Here is a 22,596-nt window from a genome sequence, read left to right on the forward strand (position 1 = left end):
TGAGTACCAACTGTGAACTCAACAAATTGATAGTACAAACACATCATGTTTGTTCAACCATACATGAATGTGGTTTGAGACTGAGGATATGTTTGGGCCCAGTGGTGAAATACCATACGGTTAAATACTTTCACAATACTATCTAGCCTCACATACGTAATATTTCGTAGAGTTTTCAAATTCGTCCCGTGCCTGTGTGGGTCTCAACCCCACAACCCAAAGATGTGCATGGTAGGCGGATTGGCAATGCTAAATTGTCCCTTAATTGGAAAAAAACAGAATTGGGTACTCTAAATTTATTAAAGAAAAAGAAAATGATCTCAGCAAGAGTCAGTGTCTGGGGTACTTACCTAAGTGGCATCCATACTGCAAGAATAGTCAGTATCAATAGAATCCATACCCCAATAACAGCTGGTGCCCTTGGAATTCACATCTATAGGATAGTTAATGCCTGAAACCCATAAACGACTTAAGAATCATGCGCACAGAATTCATACTCCAGTGAGGATCAGAACCCATATCTCCGAGTATCTAGCTTTGGAACACATACCCATGAGACACTACTTATAGAACTGCACTCCAGTGAAAGTCAATACCCAGTTAATGTCCTTTTGGGGATGCTGGGAGAGCAAGCTGTAATTTTTCCCTGTACAATAGAACTAGTCAGTGGAGTTACTGAAATTACAATATTTCCTATGCCACTATGCATTTCTACAAATAACTTAAAGGTTTCTTGGTCATTTTCCAGAGGGATTTGAAGAATTGAAACTTTCTACTGACTTGCAGAATGTTAAAAAACTCTCGCTCAAGGCTTGAGCACCATCAATAACTTTATTTCTATAAATTCTAGCTTCCCAACAAACCAGAGATTAGCAAAGACTGGGAAATGGCAGCAAATATCTGTGTAAATATCTGGAAATAACAAACAAAACAAGGCTCAGATACATGCAAAAGCGAGGGAAGGTGGGAGGGGGGGAAGAGAGAGAGAGAGAGAGAGAGAGAGAGGGCGGGGAGGGTGGAGCAGGGCAAGAAAGGGGAGGGGACAAGGCAAGAGAGAGAGCTAGGGCAAGAGAGAGGGGGTTACGCAAAGTGAAAGGGAGAAGGAACAGCAGTTCACAAGTTTCAGAATGGGGCAAATCGGCAACTTGAAAGCCTTGCAAACCTGCAGGGAATCCTTGAATGGGGATTTGGGGGCTTGGGGGAAAAGGGTGCCCTGAGCCATGTTTGGACAACAGTGACTCACACTCTTTTTGCAGACATGCATGTCCTGTGTATGGGTTCGTGTAAATTGCAATTGGGATTCTAACTGTATCATAGGAAATGTTATAGAGACAACTTGATACAGTAAGCTCTCCCATTTGCTCATCGGGTGGGACCTTTAAAAATTGCCAGAGCACGATATTTCCAGGGCATGAAGTTTACCAATTCCACTTAGAGACCCTGTATTGAACATTGATATCAGTAGGTTTAAATTGGCCCCAAACAGTGCCCTGCCCCCCCCCCCCCCCCCCCCCCCTCCCCACACCAAAAATATTACTTTCCTTTTGGTTGCCTCGTCCTCAAGTTGTGGACTCCCATTGAGGTTTGCGCTCCATTAGTATCACCCACACTGCAGTATACAACAGAGGACGCTATTTGTTGTGCAGGATCCCACACAATAAAACTCAGTCCTGTTCTCATATGGCATTCTCAGAAGGGTACTTTTCACAAAGTAAGGAACAATGACTGGGGTGGAAATGTGACTGATTTCTCCCTCAATTGCTCTTGGGTACTCAAGAAGAGTTAACAACCCAAACCCGATAGAGATCAGTTACAGCATCTACTAAATAAATCACATTTAATGACATTTATGAAATAAGGCCTAGCCTGTAAATCTTCTATTCTAATATACTCTCGTTTCTTTGTGCAGTCTCCTTTGTCAGGAACATTTCAACAAGAGGCTTTAGCTCAAAGCATCTATTGAGTTGAGATTTGGTGCAAGAGTACCCCCTTGAGTTTGTCTTTGTGATTGCAGCAAAGATTATCCCTGGCCCCAGCTGAAGTTGGTCTAAACCAGTATTGTTCAATATGTTAGTCGCATCTGGTTAATAGGAAATGCAGATATGGTAAACTGCATTTCTGATTATTAAATAGAAAAAGAGTATCAACGAAGAAACAACTGACTTACATTAATGGAGCACCTTGCAAAATTTCAGAATGTCCCCAAGAACTTTACAGCCAATTAAGTACTTTGCTGTAATGTAGCAAAAGCAGCAGTCAAGTTGCACAGTTACACACAGCAACATTCCACAAACAGCAATGGAATAGTATTCAGATAATCTGTGTTTGGGTGTTGGTTCAGGGATAAAGTTTGGCTAGGGAACAGGGCTGAACTTTTTTCTTAATAGTGCAGTGATCCTTTAAACCCATACGAGAGGGCATTCATTAACAAATCTAACTTTCTGTCCAAGCTCTACACGTTAGAGAAAATCAAACCAGACCAGACGTAGGGATGTCGAACAATCCTTTATTTACAACAAATGTTCAGTACCATACTTTAAAACGAAGATTTCCCCATTCAGGCACGGCCTGAGTGACAGTCTGATATTGGAGAAAGGGTGGGGGAAAAGGAGGCCAAAACAAATATTACAAGTGTCTGCAGACCCGTAACACTTTTACCGCTATAAATCCCCATCTTAAAACCCTAAATGCTGCAATAAGGCACAGTGCCACTTAGCCCACATTATGAAAGACTGCCCATCTATCCTCCCCATTATTTAAGCATGAGCAGGCATTCTCCATTATGACACAGCATTAACATGACCCCGCCTCCTCGGCTGTGTACCAACTTTAATTTTTCCAGCTCCAGAAACATCGAAGGAATAATCGGACGTTATGTACGGCACCTCTCCTATCACTCCAGGCTGAAAGAGAAACAAAAATAGTCAGCACCAGTGGGGAATTTGCCAGGCCATCACTTCTAAGTTTCAGACAGATCTAGGTCTGTGATCCACAGTACAGGAGATAGAATGATGGTTCAGTGTCATGAGAACCCCAACTTCCCACTTTACAACAACAGCAGCAGCAGCTGTTCCCACTTTACTTTGGCTTCTCTTCAATCACCTGGCCTATTATTGAACTAAAGACGTGGGGTAACCCACACCACAAACAATAAGCTGCTCTCCTCATAAACACTGACCACATCCTCCACCCCTTTACAAGAGTCAAAGTTCTGTGGCATGTCCCACTGAGGTTCACACATGTAGAATCACCTTTTAGGTGAGTATCAGGTACGCCTGGAACCATGTCCCAAGGAGAGTTTTGTTGAGGTATGCAATATAGTTAGAAAGTTTAATCTGCAATTAAATATTATATTTTGAGAGGAGATGAGCTCAAGTAAAAGCAGCAGGAAGTTCTGTTTATAAATGTGACAGACCTGTATTGGTCGCTCTGTTGCTCCCTGCATTTACAGTACCTAGGCTGACCACACTCTAGATAACAGAAGATTAAAAAATGCCACCACTGCTGTAGCATGCTTCATTTTCCTGCGATCCTGCAACATTGAAACCCAACCTGGGCAGCAAAGCATCTGCCTTTTCCCTCTTGTGCTCCTCTCTCCTTCTCCTGCTTTCCCTCCCCCTGCCTGTTCTTTCTCATGTCCATGGTGTTTGTGTGTCAGGATCACCCGCGAAGGTACTGCGAAGGACCAAACACCTCCTCAGTACAAATAGGAGGAGAAAACAATGAATTAGATATAGCAAACAAAAACTTTACAGCAACCCTGGTGTGAAGGGTTACAAGCAGTCAGTTCCATCTAATAATAATCCCACCTCCTGACCACCATCTACAGGGCACAAGTCAGTGATGGAATACTTTCTACTTGCCTGAACGAGTGGAGCTCCATCAACATTCAAGAAGGTCAACACCATCCAAGACAAAGCAGCCTGCTTGTTTGGCACCTCTTCCACCACCTTCAACATTAACTCCTTCCACCACTGGCACAGTGTCCACCATCTACATAGTGCACTGCAGCAACTCACTAAAGCTCCTTGGACTCACCTTCCAAATTTGCGACCTGTAGCACCTGGAGAGACACGAGTAGCAGATTCATGGGAATACCGCCAGCTGAAAGCTCCCTTCCAAGCCACAAAACACCCTGACCTGAAACTAACATGCCATTCCTTCACCGTAATCTGGTCAAAATCCTAGAACTCCCTCCCTAACAGCACTGTGGGTGAACCTACATCACAAGGACTCCAACAGTTCAAGAAGGCAGCTCACTACCACCCTCAGTGCAACTAAGGATGGGCAATGAATGCTGGTGAAACCAGCAATGCCCACATCCTATGAAAGAATTAAAAAATATCCTCATTAACCCAAAAAATGTGATTATCCCAGCCAATCATTCCAGTCAAATACAACAGCATCTCCATTAAACTTAGATACCCACTTAATGCACCAACACCTCTCATCGAAATGCACCCCAACATTCCCTGCCCAATATACCCTACTCATTACAGTCACCACTAGACCCACCAGAATGTGCCCCATCCGGCATGTTATCCAATGCATGATTCATGACTTTTAAAAAAAAAATCGAATACATCAATACTATTTCATTATATCAAAAGCATCAATAACATCCCAGTATTGGCTGCTCAAGTTTCCTGAACAGCAGCATAACTAGTGCGGCACCTCTTCTTAATAATCCCATTCCTCAGCCCAGTGACTATCGTCAGCTCGCTTCCCCAAGCCTATCTTACCTGGTTCCTGAAGAGTGAATGGGGAATAGTGACTGCCCCCATCAGTAAGCAGTTAACCTGTTTTAGCCTGGCCACAGGAATCGGGGTCAGTATGTAATACAATCTCTTTTCCAGATTAATGCCACGAATAATTCCTATGGAAAAAGACTAAAATTAATTCTCAATACAGAATATCCAGTAACCCTGCCTAGAATAATCAGAAATATGCTCAATATTGCCAACTTTACAGAGATCATTGGAGTTTCACACAAACAGTTCAAGGGTAAGAATGACACACTCATACAGCTGGATTGTCCCAGAGACAGAAATCCAGCCTTCAGTCAGGCTTTGGCCACATTAGGGCAGCTTTGAGCTGTTGGGCATCATTCACTAGGAAGTGGGTTGAAACTGCAAACTCATTTCACGTAGGATCCCTGCAGACAGAGGAAGAGAAGACATTCATCCTATTGATCTGAGCAGGATTCGGAAGGTAGTGTAATTTTATACATAAATAATAATACAGTAAATCAATAAACAAGCTCCCACACACAACACGACCCTCAACCAAAAGCCCCTCGTCCCAGTTCTCCCATCCCCTACCGAACAACAGACGGTGACCAAATCTTTAAAGTACAGAATAAACCACTGCCATCTCCAGTAGAACCCCTCAATTGTCCCCCTCACAGTGTACTTAGCTTTTGCGAGATACAAGAACTCCCTAAGAACCGCCAGACATACTGAGGCTCATTAATCCCTGAGGTACCCCCCTCCTCCATCCCTGCGAGCAATAAAACCTTCTCTAACAACAAGGAAGAAGGCATCTCAGGGAATATCGGGAGCACCTTTTTAACAAAGTTGCAAACTTGTAGGTACATAAAAACATCGACTCGAGAAAACCCAAATTTCTCCCGACAACTCCTCCAAGCTCGCAAATTGCATTCCAAAAACAAGTCCCTCATCTCTTTCACCCCCTCAATCTAGCATCCAGTCCCACCTTCCTGATAGGACAAAGAACTAAGTCACTGTCAACACTCCACTCTCCCCATCCCCTATCCCACAAATCCACCAGTACATCCTCTCAAACCAACACCTCTCTCCTCCATCCCCTTCCCCGTACTATTCACACCTTCTAGGCTTGTTGAAACCTGCCTAAACAGGTCCAGCAAGTCATAGCCCCTCCCCCACCTCGCACCCATTCATTACCCAACCTCAGTCTGCAAGATAGCCACCCCCCCCCCACTAGAGCCCACATCACAAATAAACAACCCACGAAATAAAGAAACTAAAAACCCATATTACCACACCCAAGAGCAAAGGTTCTCCACCTCCTCCCTCAACCCTAAATCTACTCAACACCCCTTCCCCCCCCCCCCCCCCCCCCCACCCCCAACCAAATACTCCCCAACTACAAATGCCTACCAAAAAGACTACAACCAAACGGGAAAGTCCCAAAAAAAACACAAATAACAATTATCAACTCTATATATAAAAGAAAGAGGGAGAAGGGGGACGGGGAAAAAATAAAACAAATCACAATCTTTACAACAAGTGTCCCCATACAAATCCATCCCAACCACCAAAGTCTCTTGCAAACCCATTCAGTTCAGTCCAAGTCCTTGATATAAGCCTCCGCTTCCTCCTCCGTCTCGAAGAAATGGTCTTTGGCATTATGTGTATCCCTCAACCTCGCCGGGTACACCGCACCATACCGCATACCATTCTTAAAAAGCGCTGATTTTGTCTTATTAAAGGCTACCTGCCTCTTTGGCAATTCTGCTGCGATATCTTGGTATATTCAAATACTGCTGCCTCCCACCGAACCTCCCGATTCTCTCTTGGCCCACTTCAGGACCATCTCCTTCGTCCGATAGCTGTGAAAACATGCCATCACTGCTTGCAGTGGCTCATTTGTCCGAAGCAGCTGGTGGGTCCATCAAGCTCAATGGGAGAACCTGAACCTCCTCCCCCATCAATTTCATAAATATTGCCTAAAAATATTCAGTCGGCCTAGGACCCTCCACTCCCTCAGGCAACCCCATAATCCTGGGGTTCTGCTGCTTCAACCTATTCTCCAGGTCCTCGACCATAGCTCTCAGGCCCTTGTTCCTATCTTCCACCCTTTGCAGATCAGCAGCCAGCGAGACCAGCTGATTGCTATGTCGCAACAGTGTCTCCTCCACCCCTTTCAACACCGTTTTCGAAGTCTTCCCAAAGTCTCCTTTATCGGGACCAAGGCATCATCTACTGACTATGCGAGGGCCCCATCATTTCTTTCCCTCGCATCTCGAAATGCTTGCTGAATTGGTTTTCAAACTCGACAGCCATTACCTTTGTCAGCTTGTCCACTGTAATAGGTACGGACCCACCCAACGAGCTTGCCTCCGCCATCTTGAATCCAGCAGGACTCTGCACCTTGCTCAATTCCTCAGAAGGGCTACTGCTCACACTTCTTTTCATGTTCTTTTTGCGCCTTTTGACATCCTCACACAAAAGGCTCTCACATGAACCTGTCCATCAATTACCCCCAGAGAGCGGGAGAAAAGAACTAAAAACTAAAGATTCTAGTGGGAGCTATGTTGCGTGTGATCTCCTTCTACAGTCGCCACTATGCGTCACGGTAGCATAGTGGTGAGCACAGTTGCTTCACAGCTCCAGAGTCCCAGGTTCGATTCTCGGCTTGGGCCACTGCCTGTGTGGAGTCTGCACGTTCTCCCCGTGTCTGCGTGGGTTTCCTCCGGGTGCTCCGGTTTCCTGCCACAGTCCAAAGATGTGCAGCTTAGGTAGATTGGCCATGATAAATTTCCCTTAGGTTAGGTGGGGTTACTGGGATAGGGTGGAGGTGTGGGCTGAGAGTGCTCTTTATAAGGACCGGTGCAGACTCGATGGGCCAAATGGCCTCTTTCTGCACTGTAAATTCTGTGCTCTACTACAAGTCCCCAAAGCATTATCACTTGAACAGCATATATTGTGACAAACTTGTACAGCTTGGTTCAATTGATATCACCCTTGCCTGATGCCCCATTCGATAGACTTGAGCACATATGCCCAGCATTGCAGTGCAGTCCTGAGACACTGCTGCATTGTTTGAAATGCTGTCTTCACAAAAGATGTGAAACCAGACAATTCCGTCCACTCACATGGATGCAATTCTTAAGAATGTGCTGCCAACATTACTCCCTCAATCACATCATATTTATTGTTTATGGCACCTTGCTGTGTACAATTTGCTGCTGCATTTGACTATGTCAAATTGATGACGATGACCAGCCAACTCCATAGCCTGTGCAAGCAGGTGACACGGTGATGGTGTCTGAACCAAAGAACCACAGTGTGTTACAAATGATTATTCCATGAATTAAAAGCATTTACTAGCATCATAATGTGCTGATGCTTATCCTGCGCCTTAGCTCTGTAAAACACCTCACCTTCTACCCCATACATTGGTGCTGCAAGGAGATTGGGCAGTGATCAGTGCACTTCTGACCCATAGAATGTGATCTGGTACAAGTTTCTCAGTACTTACCAACACCAAAACAGTCACATATTGGAGCCTGTGGGAGCAATACAGGCCCATTTGCCTGGGAGCTGACAGCATTTGGTATTCTGCACAGTGCAACCAAATTGGCATTGGCTGCGTATAATATGTGGGTAGGAGTCACATCACAGTGTAACACATGCAGAGCGACTGCACTAAACGGCACCTAGAAAACAAAAGTTAGTTATTTTCAGAATATAGTCCATTGGTGTCCAACATCCACAAGATACTTTGCCACCACCCACAAAAGTCCAATATTCATTACTCCTTACACCTGGAACTCGACACTATCCATTCTGCACAGGACACAAAATTATTTACAAAACTGCCCACATGGCAAGATACCTAACACTAACTTCTGATTAAAGGAAAAACAAACCAATTCATCATCAGAAAAAGTATCGACTCGACTATAGTTAAATTTTATTTACTGATGTATTCATCAAATACCAATGCTCTGGTCTAGAATCCGAAAACCGTGTTCCCTCCCCCCTCTAAGAATCAGGTATGTAGTTCCCGCAATCCTAACCAGCTGCACGACACTAAAAGCATCAGATCCAGGGCTCAATCAAGCAAAGATTAGACAACTTCATTCATTGAGGGTAATACTCCACTCTTCAGGTCTCGTGTACCAGCCCTGCTTATCACACCCACATTATTCTAACCACATTATAATTACGATGTGGAGATGCCGGCGTTGGACTGGGGTAGGCACACTTAAGACGCCTTACAACACCAGGCTAAAGTCCAACAGGTTTGTTTAGAATCATTATCTTTCGGAGCGGTGCTCCTTCCTCAGGTGAATACTCAGATTCACCCGAGGAAGGAGCTGTGCTCCGAAACCTAGTGATTCAAAACAAACCTGTTGGACTTTAACCTGGTGTTGTAAGACCTCTAATTATAATTATAAAGAGATAATAGAGAACATGGACAGGTGAAGAAGGAAGATGAGATTTAATAGTTTAAAAAAAACATGAGCAAAGAGAGAAAGGTTACATTAACAGAAAAAGGTGGTAGGAGTGGTCCTCCTAAGCCACATTAAAACCATGGGCTGCTGCTCACCACTTCTCATTTCTCCTCCCACACCAGCCACTCAAAATTCACACTAAGCCAATGTCTAAGACTGACACTGGTAGCTGCAGTGTATTTTGGTAATGAGGCTGACAGACCAATCTGCCACTGTTCCATTGCCAGCCTCATTAGGCAAACAGTGTGTGCAGCACTTGGAACTCACCCCATGTTCAGAACAAGCCAATTTCTATGCCAGGATGTCCACACTGGACTGCTTATGATGAGCTGACTGTCTCATCTGAGACTCAAAATGTTGAGTTCTAAGAAGTGAACAGCCAGACTAAAGATTTTCATACAAAGTAGGAGATTTAACCTAAATTTGCAAGGAAAGTGCACCCTGTAGTACACTGCCCCACACAAATGAAGTTTGGGGGGACGCTCAGGCTGTGAACCAAGCATTAAATCTTCAAACATACAGCTGACAGACACAACCAGAGCTAAATTTGTAAAGGAGTGGTAGTTACCTGATAGGGTAGCATGCTGTGCAACGGCACAGGGCATCCAGTGTCCAATGGCTGCAGCTGGCTGAAACAACCCAAAAGAGCCAAGTCTCTCAGCACATTACTGCGAAACTTTCTGAAAAACACAAATCAACAGCAAGAGGATGTTAAAACAACAAGCTTCAGGTGTAGTTTGCAGAAGTAAACATGCATTACACTGAGTTCTGCCTGCAGTTGGCACCAATACCAGAAATGCGAAGTTTCCATCCGGAAAAGATGAACTGGCAGGTGTCTTTCCTCTAGAAAACAAGCTGAGAGAGGTGGCCTTAAAGTTTTTAAAAAGCATGAAATGTTTTGATTGAGTAAACACACGGTGTTTCCATTTGTGAGGAAGAATTAAACTGGAGGTCAGCAATACAAGATAGATGCCAAGAACCCAAATAGGAAATTCAGAAAAATCTTTGTGATGAGGATGTGGAACTTGCTGCTATAGGGAGTCACTGAGGTGAATATCGTAGATGCATTTAAGGGGATGCTACATAAACATGTCGAGTCCCTTAACTCATACTTTATCTTCTGTAATCGCAGGAAGTGACTGGTTGGGTTAAATGACTTGTTTCTGTGCTGGATATTCTTTGCAATTTGCTGCAACTTCCCAGCTGGCATGGAGCCCCTCATTCCTATCCCCACACCCTAATAACTCTTACGGACAGCAGAGTCCTTTGCCTAGTCCGGGCAATGAGCCCCCACAAGCACACGTGCAGGACCACACAAAACTATCAGCCTTCTCCATTATCAAGGGTTAGAGCTCCTTGCTTTGAAAAACAAAATACAAGTACATGTCCAAGGTAAGATGGTGTGTGAGACTTGGGGGGGGGGGGGGGAAACACTTTTTTTGGAAAATGTTTTCATTCAGGTTTCATTTTATACAAAATAAACACGTCTGTGTAGACCAGATACAATTTACCCGAGCCTGCTAACTACCTGTTCCGTCTCTGCCTCACCCTTCTTTTGTTACCTTACTGTAGTGTTTGGTAGCACTACTGTATGTAACATGCGTTACTCAATCCAGTTGCGGCAGAGGCTTTCTGCACCTTGATGAAGAAGGCTCGAACTCGTCCAGAGGTATTGAAAGGTTTATTGAGTAACAGAATTTAACAACTGCGTGAGTTCTTACTTTTAGATCAATACCAGTAGAAAGGTTATGTTTATATACAGTAGCTATGTCTGACCCCACTAGTAGCCCTGAGCTAGATCTATGCTCCTGCTCTCATCAGTCTAATCACCAAAAGAGGCAGAGGGCCACTTGCGTCTGGCTTTTATACCCGCCAGTGCTGCCCCCTAGTGATCTTTCAATTTCCCATTAATCCCTTATGTACATACCCATGTAAAGATCACTACAACCCTCTTACATTCCGCTGTCCTTGCCCTTCCACGTGATCTGTTCTTCCGCTGTCCTTGCCTTTCCCTATGATCGTTCTTTCTGATCAAAGCGAAGCAGCACATTCCCACGCAAACATATCATGTGTCCATCAAATTTCTTTATTTCCCTCTTTCCTCCCCCTTCGGCGTTGCCTTGTCTGCCCCTTGTCCAGGCCGTTCGACCGAACAAATGTGTCCGCCTCTTCCGGGATGTTGAAGTAATGTTCCTTTACTTTGGAATGAGACCCAGAGCTTGGCTGGGAACAGCATTCCAAATCTCACCCTATTCTTGTACAGGGCGGATTTCGCCTGGTGGAAGCCTGCGTTAAGTCAAGTCTGCTCCAATGTCCTGGTAGACCGGATTCTATGCCCTTCCCAGCTGCTCGCCTTGGTCTGCCTCACCCACCTCAGGATCCTCTCACGAACCTGATAACAATGCAATTTTGCGATTATCAACCTTGGTTGTTCCCTTGCTTTGGGCTTCAGCCGGAGCGATCTGTGTGCTCTGGCGGGTTGGAGAAGCTATCCCTCCGACTAGGTTGCCCAGCATTTGGGCTACATAGCCCATCAGGTCCCTGCTCTTGATCCCCTCTGGCAGGCCCGTTATCTGGATATTCTGGCGTCATTGCAACCCACCAGTTTTGCTTACCTTTAATATGACAGGTTGAGTCCACTTGGTCATCATGATCTCATTCCAATCAGGTTCACAGGAGGAGAGGGCAATGCGTATATCAGGTGCACAACACAGCCAGCTCCTTTGTGCAGTTTTCATCTTTGTGAAGACAGAAATCCAACCTCGCACATGGAGAAACCCAACTTCGCACTTCGTAGTGAAGGGCAATAGCAACAAAATGCTAGTTTTATTTATCACTGGATACTCCTTGGAGATGCTACTCCATAATGCTGACAGCTTCATAGATTTGTGGCGTGTTTTTAATGTGCTGTCACAGGTGAGGCGCAGAAGTTCAGTCTTTTCATTTGAAATCACTTGCAAGTTAATAATTGACTCTGGAGTCTTAAATGCAAAATGATTTTTCACCCACCTCTTCTCTTTCAAAATCTGAAACTTTTCCTCTGGAAAGTAGCGACAAAAACTATCAGCGCAACCAGAAGTGACCGAATAAGACTCATCTGTCTATTGACAGTGCCCTTATTGTTTTCTTCGATGTGTCGTAGAAGTGTGGGGAACATGTAGTACTTTTGGCTTTGTATTCACACTTGCCAAAATTTCAATGGCTTTTGGAAAGCATCTATTTGTTCACAGTGCCAAAAGCAATCATCATCCTTCACTTGCAATTTGAGGTTCAGTTCGTTTAGAATTGAAAAGATGACTGCATGGTAAGACACAGTTAGCATTCAAGTTCCATCAACAAACGAATCATAATTTCTCAAGGAGCAGAGTGTACAATAATATTAATAATCATCACCTTTATTGTCACAAGTAGGCTTACATTAACACTGCAATTATTTCACCGTGAAAAGCCCCTAGTCGCCTCATTGCGACGAAGCCTGTTCGGGTGCACAGAGGGAGAATTCAGAATGTCCAAAGTGATTTCAAACCTCAGTTCATAAACACTGCCAAGTACCAGACCCCTGGACAGCCAACATACCATATTAGAACATAGAGCAGCAAAAAGCTAGGTCCTGAGTATGCTGCGTTTAATGAAATTCACAACTTTCACAATTTCTTTCAACACAGATTGGATGGAATTCCTTTTGATGCCAATGCCTCAAGGTGAATAAAATAATGATTCTGAACAATGTTCTGACCAGCTGCCTCCTTAATCCTTATAACTCCACTCTTTTTCCCCATTCATCTTGGCGTGATTCCTCTGCATGAAGCCAATCGATCCCACACTTCCCAACCACGTAACTATTCAACACTTCAAAAATCTGTGCGCCAGTCGCAATGTAAGGCAGCACACCAAATCCTCAACAAATACATAAACTAGCAAGATTGCATCTATACTTTCATCCAGTTGTATCGGGAACGCCTAACATTAAATGAAAAAATAAGCTGGGCTACTAAATTCTCAGCAATATCACAAATACGGCAATCCACTGTATTATCATCAAGTGGGATGCATTTCAGTTTTTCAGCTGATCTCTCATCGAGGACCATATGAGCCATGTCTAATATTACAGGGAGAATTAATCTCTTTGCTCTTTGTGGGGCATTTTCTCTTTAGCTGCACGGTAAACCACCACGTAAGAGGCTAATTGTGCTTTGTCATTCAATGTTCCATTTCTGCTACGGACTTCAGTTGATAATTTAAGTTCTTGCTGCATCCTTAAAAAAAATCAAGAGGTTTGCCCTCGAATCCGTCATGCTTAGTCTTCAAATGTCTTTGAAGTTTTGAGGGTTTTAAACTCTGATTTGCCAGTACTTCCCTGCATATAACACACATGAACTTTGCATCCTGATTTGCACTGACACAATTAACAAAGCCATATCTCAAGAAATCATCTTTATACTGCTTTGTTCCTGATTTCAGTTTTTTCTTTGTTGGCTGTTCACCAGAGGCCCTGGATCTCTGTATAGAGCTAATACTAGTGCTGCCTTGTCCTCCTGTGGACTCTCCTGAACAGTGCCCTCCAGCAGTTTCAGTTGAGACCCTGGCGAGGAGGTACACTACCTGTTTGCATCTCTGGTCCTCTCATCCTTATAACAAAATGATCCATTTTCACAGTCCTGTTGCCTTGCTTGCCTGCAGCTAGAAAATGGAAGAAGATCTTCTCTGTGATTTTGCGCCGAAAGCACGAACGTACAGGGTGTTTGACGCTAAGTTTATTTGCAGGGCGAGTGACCTGCTCTCTGCTGTGGCTTCTAGCCGGAAGACTGCATAGTTCGCATTTAAAGCCAGTCGCGGCCGGCATTCTCAATTTAAAAGTCTGTAGCAGCCGCTTGGCGCTTCCTCCGCGATTGGGACCACTGTGGAAATGCCATGCGACTGATCTCTCGTGGGTCACGTCTCGCACTTTGAAAAACCCTGCTGTAGATATACATATTGTAGTTATGGTAGTGGATGTTTAAGTTAAATTCTCTCATTTATTGCACAGTAATTAACTGCATTCCTCCGTTGTGGGGGTTATGTTCACAGCAGCTTATTAACACAATAAGATAATTAACAGTACTGTACTTACAAACTGCTTCTATCTCCCACTCCAGGAAATTCAGACTGAACGCGCATCAGCCGATGCCGCTGGAATCCTGCTTGCAGGTTCAGATGGTTATCCTGCTCCTCCTCCTCTGATAATGAGTTCAAGGGCTCAGGCTTTTGCTGAATGTGTTGTTTTCCCTTGGTTTGCCACCCAGCTGCTGTTTGCACAAACTCAGGTGTGAGAGCTGCAGGCTCCTGGCTCCTCTCAGCACTACCAAGCTGCACCACATGTGTTGGGGTCAAGAGCCGAATCAGGTCAACCAAAATTGACAAACCGAATCCTATTGGGAAGAAGGAGTGAAGGTGCAAAGAAAGTCAGATATATTTGAAAATTGCGGAGGCCACGAGCATCAGGCAAACTTTACCCCTCAAGGAGACAAGGCTGCTAGGGTGGGACTACTTCTGCTCAGTACCTAGTTTCATCAATAATAAGTTTTAAAAATAAATTATCTAGGCCACGTCAAAGTGCATCAAGAGTCAACCATGTGGTGTGGGACTGCAGTCACATGCAGACTCGATTTGTTTGCGATATGTGACGGCCAGCATAACAGTTGAAGTGAAGCTGTAACTCCTTATACATTAATATAATTGAGCTCCATATCACAATTAAGGGTCAATATGGCTGGTTTAGCACACTGGGCTAAACAACTGGCTTGTAATGCAGAACAAGGCAGCAGTGCGGGTTCAATTCCCATACCAGCCTCCCCAAACAGGCGCTGGAATGTGGTGACTGTAACTTCACTGTAACTTCATTGAAGCCTACTTGTGACAATAAGCGATTATTATTATATGCCCTTTAAATCCATTATTGTCAAAAGTCATACCAAACTTTAATTTAACATCACCTAATGAAGTGAATAAATGCACCAGTTGGTGACATTATCAAAAGATTCCTGTATTTCATTTTAAAATTGATGCCGAAGCAGCACAGCAAGAAGGATTTGCAGCACTGGCATGAGTTCTGGAAGTTATTGGGGGTTAAGGGCTTTATGATACATAATCACAAAGTGAACTGCCCACTATAGATGACCCACTTAACACATGGCCAATGGTAAATGCAATGGTCAGTACCATTTGTTCAATATAGGCAGCTAACTGGGATCACAGGGACACTTAAGTGGTGGGAGCTGTACCACATATAATGAATTCAGTTTTGCAACTTGCTATAGTGACTTTCAAACTCACGATCTTTGAATTGTTAATCCAGTAACAGAACATGTGCAGTTTCCAGAAAGAAACATGTAGTGCTTCCTATATACAGGACACTTTTCTGTGACAAGGTGGCAACTGCAAGGGGCAAAGGAGCAACAGAGAATCGTACCTCCAAATACTCTAACTGAGCAAACCTGAACTCGCTTCCGGATGTCTGGAGCTAGAGCCTTCAGTGCAGAATGCAAAACTTCATGCACCCTTTCCCCACTTGTTAGTGTCTGACCATTTTCACACCACCAATGTCTGCATACTCAGTGTGACCTCGTGCCTCTTTCATCCACAGTAGGCAAATCAACCGCTGCTTCCATCATTGTATCGGGCATTCCCCCCCCCCCCCCCCCCCCCGCCAAATTTTCCATATGCAATCAAGTTGGGTCTAAGATTACCCTTCAGATACTTGCACAGGGGCTCAATGATCTGATATCCTACCACATCTGCAATTCTCCAGGGCACTGATAATACTCTGGGACTCGGGTTCACCATTGGAACCTGGAAGGATAGGCCTGTCACTTGGGGTTGGGCTTCCTCCAATTGGCCGGAAGTGACCCTGTAAGTTAATACACCCATGAGTAGGGTGCTTCAAGCTAGACAAGCAGAGGAAGGCAACAAAGGTAAATCACCAGGGAGCTGGAGACATGGTCAACAATAGTGGAGCAATTAAAATGAACCTGGACCTGAACCCCAGAACGATACAACATTCTCAGGGAGGACAGGAGACAATTCACAGGAAAGAAAAAAATAAAGCAAAAGGTAAAAACAAAATCTACAGCAATGCTGGTTATATTTAACTTGAGAGCTTTAATCTGACCTTTGACCCAGCCCATAGTGTTTATGACCAATGGCGTTTCCTTCTTGTATCCCGCGTATAGATACTTTACAGTTTCCACATATCGATCTAGGTCCCGCTCACAGGACACATCACCATAATACACCATCTTCTGGGGCTCACACTGGTGCATGTAAGGAGGGCCTGTTGAAGAAAAGTGTAAATGAGAGAGCAAGCACAAAACAGATACATCAGTTCTACGGTGCTGTGGTATTGAAGAATAGGTTATGTTGGTGTTACACCAAGTCAAAACTTTGAAGTGGGTGGTGAAGGACCAGGAGTTTCAATCTGTAGCTTGTTTTTGCAGCTAATGAAAACATAAGGCTATTCTTTTCATTCCACTTCTGCTCCGCAATATCCAGAGTTATTTGTTATAAGATATTGCAGTAGAAAATTGCTAAGAGTGGTCCAGAGTCTCACAGGCAGCACCCTGCAGTTCACCCTGTGTCTGTGTGGGTTTCCTCCGGGTGCTCCGGTTTCCTCCCACTATCCAGAGATGTGCAAATTAGGTGGATTGGACATGCTAAATTGCCCCTTCTTGTCCAAAAGGTTAGATGGTGTTACTGGGTTACAGGGATAGGGTGGAACTGTGGGCTTGAGTAAGGTGCTTCTTCCAAGGACCGGTGCAGACTACTGGGTTGAATGGCCTCCTTCTGCACTGTAAATTCCATGATTCTATGATGAATACTGAACAAGCATACACCACAGAGACCCCTTGCTTTTATCAATCCCAGCAAGCCCACGCTGTTCGGTAGCATTTGACAGAATTGGACATTGGGCTCGACAAAACATCATGTGGGTGCTCTGCCCGAAGGTTCAGTCGTCTCTATTTCTCTCGCTGCAGTCCTCCCATTTTCCAATAATATTCTTCGATTTTCAAGCCATTTAGCATTGATATTTTCTTCCTTCTTATTTTACAGTGAAATTTTCCCTCTATAACTTCTCTTACTAGTCCACTTCCTCTTAAGTAGGCAAAGGCAGAGATACTGGACAGAGCATATCTTATGTTCAGCAAATTTTTTTGTTCATTCACTCTCCACGGCGCTTCATTGACTGCTACTTTTTCTGTCCAGCTTATTATTTCCATTCACCTCCAAACTCACATTTCAAAGCTATTTTGCAAGTTGATCTCATCTTTCATCAAGTTCCAAGTCTCACTCCATACAAAACACTCCAAATCTTGCTCCTTATAAGTCACTCTTCAGTTTATTCAGCTTTCTGTTAGTTAATGCTTCTACTTACTAAATACAGCCTTTCCTAATGCTACCCATGTTCTTATTTCTTTGTTACACCTTCCACCTTTCCCAAATAGTTGCACCTGCTCTGGTTTGGGGGGTAATATGTTAGCATGGATTGAGAATTGGTTAGCAGACAGGAAACAGGAAGTTGGAATAAATGGGTCTTTTTCAGACTGGCGAACAGTGATTAGTGGGGTCCCGCAGGGATCAGTGCTTGGGCCCCGGCTATTCACAATATGCATCAATGATTTGGATGAGGGAACCAAATATAATATTTCCAATCTTCCTGATGACACAAATTTGGTAGGAAAGTGAGTGGTAAGGGAGATTTAAAGCAGCTTCAATGTGACAGACAAGTTGAGTGAGCAGGCAATTAGACTGCAGATGCAGCATTAGTCTGAAGTTATCCACTTCAGTCGGCAAAACAGAATGGCAGCGTCTTATTTAAATAGTGATAGATTGGGAAACATCAATGTGCAAAGAACCTGGGTGTCCTTGTACACCAATCACTGAAAGTAAGCATGCAGGTCTGACAAGCAGTGAAGGCAGCAAATGGTATGTTGGCCTTCAGTGGAAGAGGACTTGAGCACAGACGCAAAGATGTCCTACTTCGGCGGCACGGTGGCACAATGGTTAGCACTGCTGCATACGGCTCTGAGGACCCAGGTTCAATCCCGGCCCGAGGTCACTGTCTGTGTGGAGTTTGTACATTCTCCCAGTGTCTGTGTGCGTTTCACTCCCACAGCCCAAAGATGTCCTGGTGAGTCAGTAGTATGTGCAGTTTTGGCTCTCCTTGCCCAAGAAAGGATATACTTGCTATAGAGAGAGTGAAGCAAAGGTTCACCAGATTGATTTCTGGGATGGCAGGATTATCATGAGATGTTGGGACTTCAGGCCTCTTTTCACTGGAGTTCAGAAGAATGAGAGGGGGTCTCATTGAAATGTCTAAAAGTCAGAGAGTGCTGGACGGACTGGAGGCTGAGATGATGTTTCCTTGTGCTGGGGGGTGTATAACAAGGGGTCAAAGATTCAGGATACAGGATAGGCCATTCAGGACTGAGGTCACTCAGAATATGATGAGCCTGTGGAATTCTCTACCACAGAAAACTGTGGAGGCCAAGTCATTGACTTAAAGAAGAATTAAATGGATAGATTTGTAGACTTTAAAGGCCTCAAGTGGTGTGGGGAGATTGTATGAGTATTGCGTTGAGATAGAGGACAAGCCATGACCATACTGAATAACAGAACAGGCTCGACGGGCCAAATTATCTACTCCTGTTCCTATTTTCTTTGGTATTTTACTTGTATGAATGCATTAGTATTTCTTGATGTTTTTAAGATATGTATCACTGATTTTGTTAATGTTCAGTTTTATCCCAAAGTCGTGTCTGCTGTTACATGACTGTCTACTAGTTCTTGTACTCGCTACAAGTGCTTTATCATCTGCATATCTAACTGTTATCATTCGCCCTCCATGCTTAACACCAGATTCTGCGTCTCTAAATGCTTCTTTAATCATTGCTTCTGCATAGATATTGAAGAGGACTGGTGATAAACAACACCCTCGACAAACACCTCTTCCAATTACACACTATTCCAACTCCCTGCTGGTTACCCTCTCTGTCGGTTGTCCCATGTATGGATTTCTTATGAGTTGGTTTTTTCCAGTCCATTCCAATATTTTTCAGCACAGTCAAGAGTTTAATCCAGTCAACCTGAGTGAATGATTTTTAAAAAAATCTACAAAGCCATGCCAATGTTCTGAGTTTTGTATAATTACTCGGATTGTCCATGCAGCAAATGCCACCTTCAAATTTGTAACAGAGAAAGGTTGGAAAGCCGCATAACTACATTGGAGATGACTAATTTGGACTCCAGGGAGGAAGGATGAAAGAAGCAATGGCCATTATAAGATTATTGAGTGAACGCTGATTGGACCTGAAATACATTTTTGTTTTGTCGATTTTTAAAAAGCATGTGATAAAACAGCACACCAAAAAAACCTTTAAAATTCCAAAGATGTGCAGGTTAGGTGGATTGGTCATGCTAAATTGCTCCTTAGGGTGGGGTTGTGGGAATAGGGTGGGGGATTGGGCCCGGGTCTGGTGGTCTTTGAAGGGTTGGTGCAAACTTAATGGGCCAAATGGCCTCCTTATGCACTGTAGGGATTCTATGTTTCTAAGTACAAAAATACTGAGAGAGTAGCATTTCACTGGAGCAAGAGAGACCCACACCAGAATAGTAGGCTAGAGGGTTGCTCCCTTTAATCCATCTCTCCCCAGACACACTCATCATGGTCATATATGGTACATCATGATATTGAACAGCTTCTGTCAGAAAGAGGGAGGGGGGAAATTTGGAGGAATCAGTCTACTCTATTCTCAAGACACTTCAAAACAATAGCTAAGCTCCTGAGTTAGTGATGTACTTGGTTGTAGAGTCATCTTCTCTCAACGTTTTCTTCTATTTATGACAGAATACACTTGCGCACACTATAATACACAGCCTGCTTGCCTGACTCAACACTGTTCCATTGTCTACTTACTGAGAACAGGATCAGTCACTAAGTGTAGGGCCATGCAGCCAGGGGGGCTGAACTCCGTCTGACCCACGTCAAGCTCCAGAAACTCTACGCATGGAATGCTATAGGAAAAAAGATTATTCACTTGTTAATAGCCCGTGATAACACTATACAAATCTGCAGGTAGATCAAATCATAAAACGTACAGCAGCTTATTGAGTTCTAAACGAAGGGCATAGACTACCAGAGTAAATAGTTAATGATAAATTTAAACTAAACATTGGACCCGTTACAGACTATATGCACTTTTGGGCCACAATTACAGAATTACAAAATTGCTACAACACAGGAGACATCTACTACAGCCCAGGAGGTGGCTTTTTGGCCTATCACATTTTCACTGGCTCTCCGTAGGATAGATTTACCGAGTGTCATTCCATTGCCTTTTCCCCGTAATCCTGCATTCGTCCTTTCCAAATAACAATCCAATTCCCCCTTGAATGCCTTGATTGAACCTGCTTCCACCACAGGCTGTGCATTTCAGATCCTAACCACTCAGTGTGTGAACAAATTTTCATGTTGCCATTGCTTCTTTTGCGAATTACCGTAAACCAGTGCCATCTTGTTCTTCATCCTTCCACCAATGGAAACATTTTCCCCCCATCAATTGTGTCCAGAATCCTCATGATTTTGAATAATTCCACTGATTCTCCCCTCAACCTTCTCTTTCCCAAGGAAACCAGTTCAATTTTCTCCAGCTACCAACTTAACTGATTTATATCAAGAAGGGGCGGCACGTGGCACAGTGGTTAGCACTGGGACTGCGGCGCTAAGGACCCGGGTTCGAATCCCGGCCCTGGGTCACCGACCGTGTGGAGTTTGCACATTCTCCCCGTGTCTGCGTGTGTTTCACCCCCACAACGCAAAAGATGTGCAGGTTAGGTAGATTGGCCACGCTAAATTGCTCCTTAATTAAAAAAATATATAATTGGGTACTCTAAAATTATAAATCAGGAACAGCAAAGGTCCCAACACCATCTTTGGGGAACTCCCCGACAAAATATTCCTCCAGTCCAAAAACATTGGTTAACCACTACTCCGTTTCCTGTGTCACTCAACTTTGTATTCATATTGCTACTGTCTCTTTCATTCCATAGGTATAACTTTGCCCACAAGTCTGTTGTGCAGCACTTTAACAAATGCCTTCTGGAAATCGATCAATAGCATTGCCTTCATCAACCTTCTGTTATCCAATTAAAAAGCCAGCAAGTTAGTTAAACATAGAACCAGACATCGTCCTCAGATGAATTTTCTGGCAAGAGTCAATGAATAGTGATCAGGGACTGGAATTCCGGCTAATTTTATTAGCTCCTTGGCTCAGGAACCCCAATGTCAACCATAGCCCATGACCTGCTTCCCCGATAACTTTATACTGATCAGGAACCGAACCTGGGAACAGCTGCGCTGTGTGGTCCAGCTTCACAGTTTCATTGTTGTTGCTCACTTAGCCTCATCCTGTTTCTGAATATCCAGGACTTTAATCATCAGCACCAATTCAACCCCAAAAAGTTCAAGTTCTAAATTCTGGACACTGAAACTGTTCACGAGTATTGCAGAATTAATGCCAGGGTTCACTCACTGGTTCAGAAGCGAATTCAGGAGATATCTATGGAAGGTTGACTTCCCAATATTCTTCCCTCCACATACCAGAATGATGGGATATCCATCGTCGTCTTCTGCAATCAAACCAAAAGATCTACAGAAATGCATGATTTCTCAAAAAGATCAGAAAGCTATTGTATTATCATATTTAACACTCCCCACTCCAGCATACCCAAAGCAGATGATCTGCACATAGGCACATCCTCACCACAGGCAGTCAATCCGAGCCCCCATCCTCTCCTCATTCTGGTTCATTGTGAGTTACACAATTTTAACACGTGATCAGTACAATATAATGGCATGGGCCTACAACATGTGAAGTTTGCCCAGATGAACTTTGAACAATAATCACTCATGATCTTCTAGTGTTAAATAATTATATGCCATAGTAAATGATTGGGTAAAACAGAGACAACCTAGTCCGATGGGCAGGGGCATGGACAAGAGCAACCAGAGCTTCACATGCTTTTGTACCAAAATCCTTCTTTCCTCTGCATCATGTCTCTCTATAGCTCACCCAGGCATGTCTTTAAGAGTTCCTGCACAGTGGCCATCCAGCTCTCCGATATAGTTATCCCCTGATCATCAGGGAGAGGAACCACCCCAATAGAGGTCAAAGCTGAGCACTCAAGGAATGGAAGTTTTCCAAGATTCATCTTTTTCTGAAAGGTGAGAATCAAAACAAAAATTAAACTTCACTGTACAATTTGTATCAGAAATATCAAAATGTGCACAGAGATAAGGCTATAACAGGGCTAGTGATCTCACTATTGACAACAAACTATTA

General features: G+C 43.9%; 1 protein-coding gene across 5 annotated transcripts in view; it reads right to left on the minus strand.

Annotated features, from left to right (window-relative positions):
- Nucleotides 1-2,486: 2,486 nt before the first annotated feature.
- nol9 (nucleolar protein 9) overlaps nt 2,487-22,596 on the minus strand; it is a 52,227-nt gene continuing 32,117 nt past the window's right edge. For all 5 annotated transcript variants that reach the window (XM_038773556.1, XM_038773553.1, XM_038773554.1 and 2 more), the window contains exons 5-13: nt 22,327-22,471; nt 21,787-21,883; nt 20,172-20,269; nt 16,371-16,532; nt 14,334-14,631; nt 9,792-9,903; nt 8,245-8,422; nt 4,743-4,876; nt 2,487-2,903 (exon numbers count right to left, since the gene is read on the minus strand). In XM_038773556.1, the coding sequence (XP_038629484.1) occupies nt 2,781-2,903; nt 4,743-4,876; nt 8,245-8,422; nt 9,792-9,903; nt 14,334-14,631; nt 16,371-16,532; nt 20,172-20,269; nt 21,787-21,883; nt 22,327-22,471 (1,347 nt within the window). In that variant the 3' untranslated portion in view covers nt 2,487-2,780. The remainder of the gene's footprint in view (nt 2,904-4,742; nt 4,877-8,244; nt 8,423-9,791; nt 9,904-14,333; nt 14,632-16,370; nt 16,533-20,171; nt 20,270-21,786; nt 21,884-22,326; nt 22,472-22,596) is intronic.

This window comes from Scyliorhinus canicula, chromosome 16, assembly GCF_902713615.1.
Source record: "Scyliorhinus canicula chromosome 16, sScyCan1.1, whole genome shotgun sequence".
NCBI classification, from domain to species: Eukaryota; Metazoa; Chordata; class Chondrichthyes; order Carcharhiniformes; family Scyliorhinidae; genus Scyliorhinus; species Scyliorhinus canicula.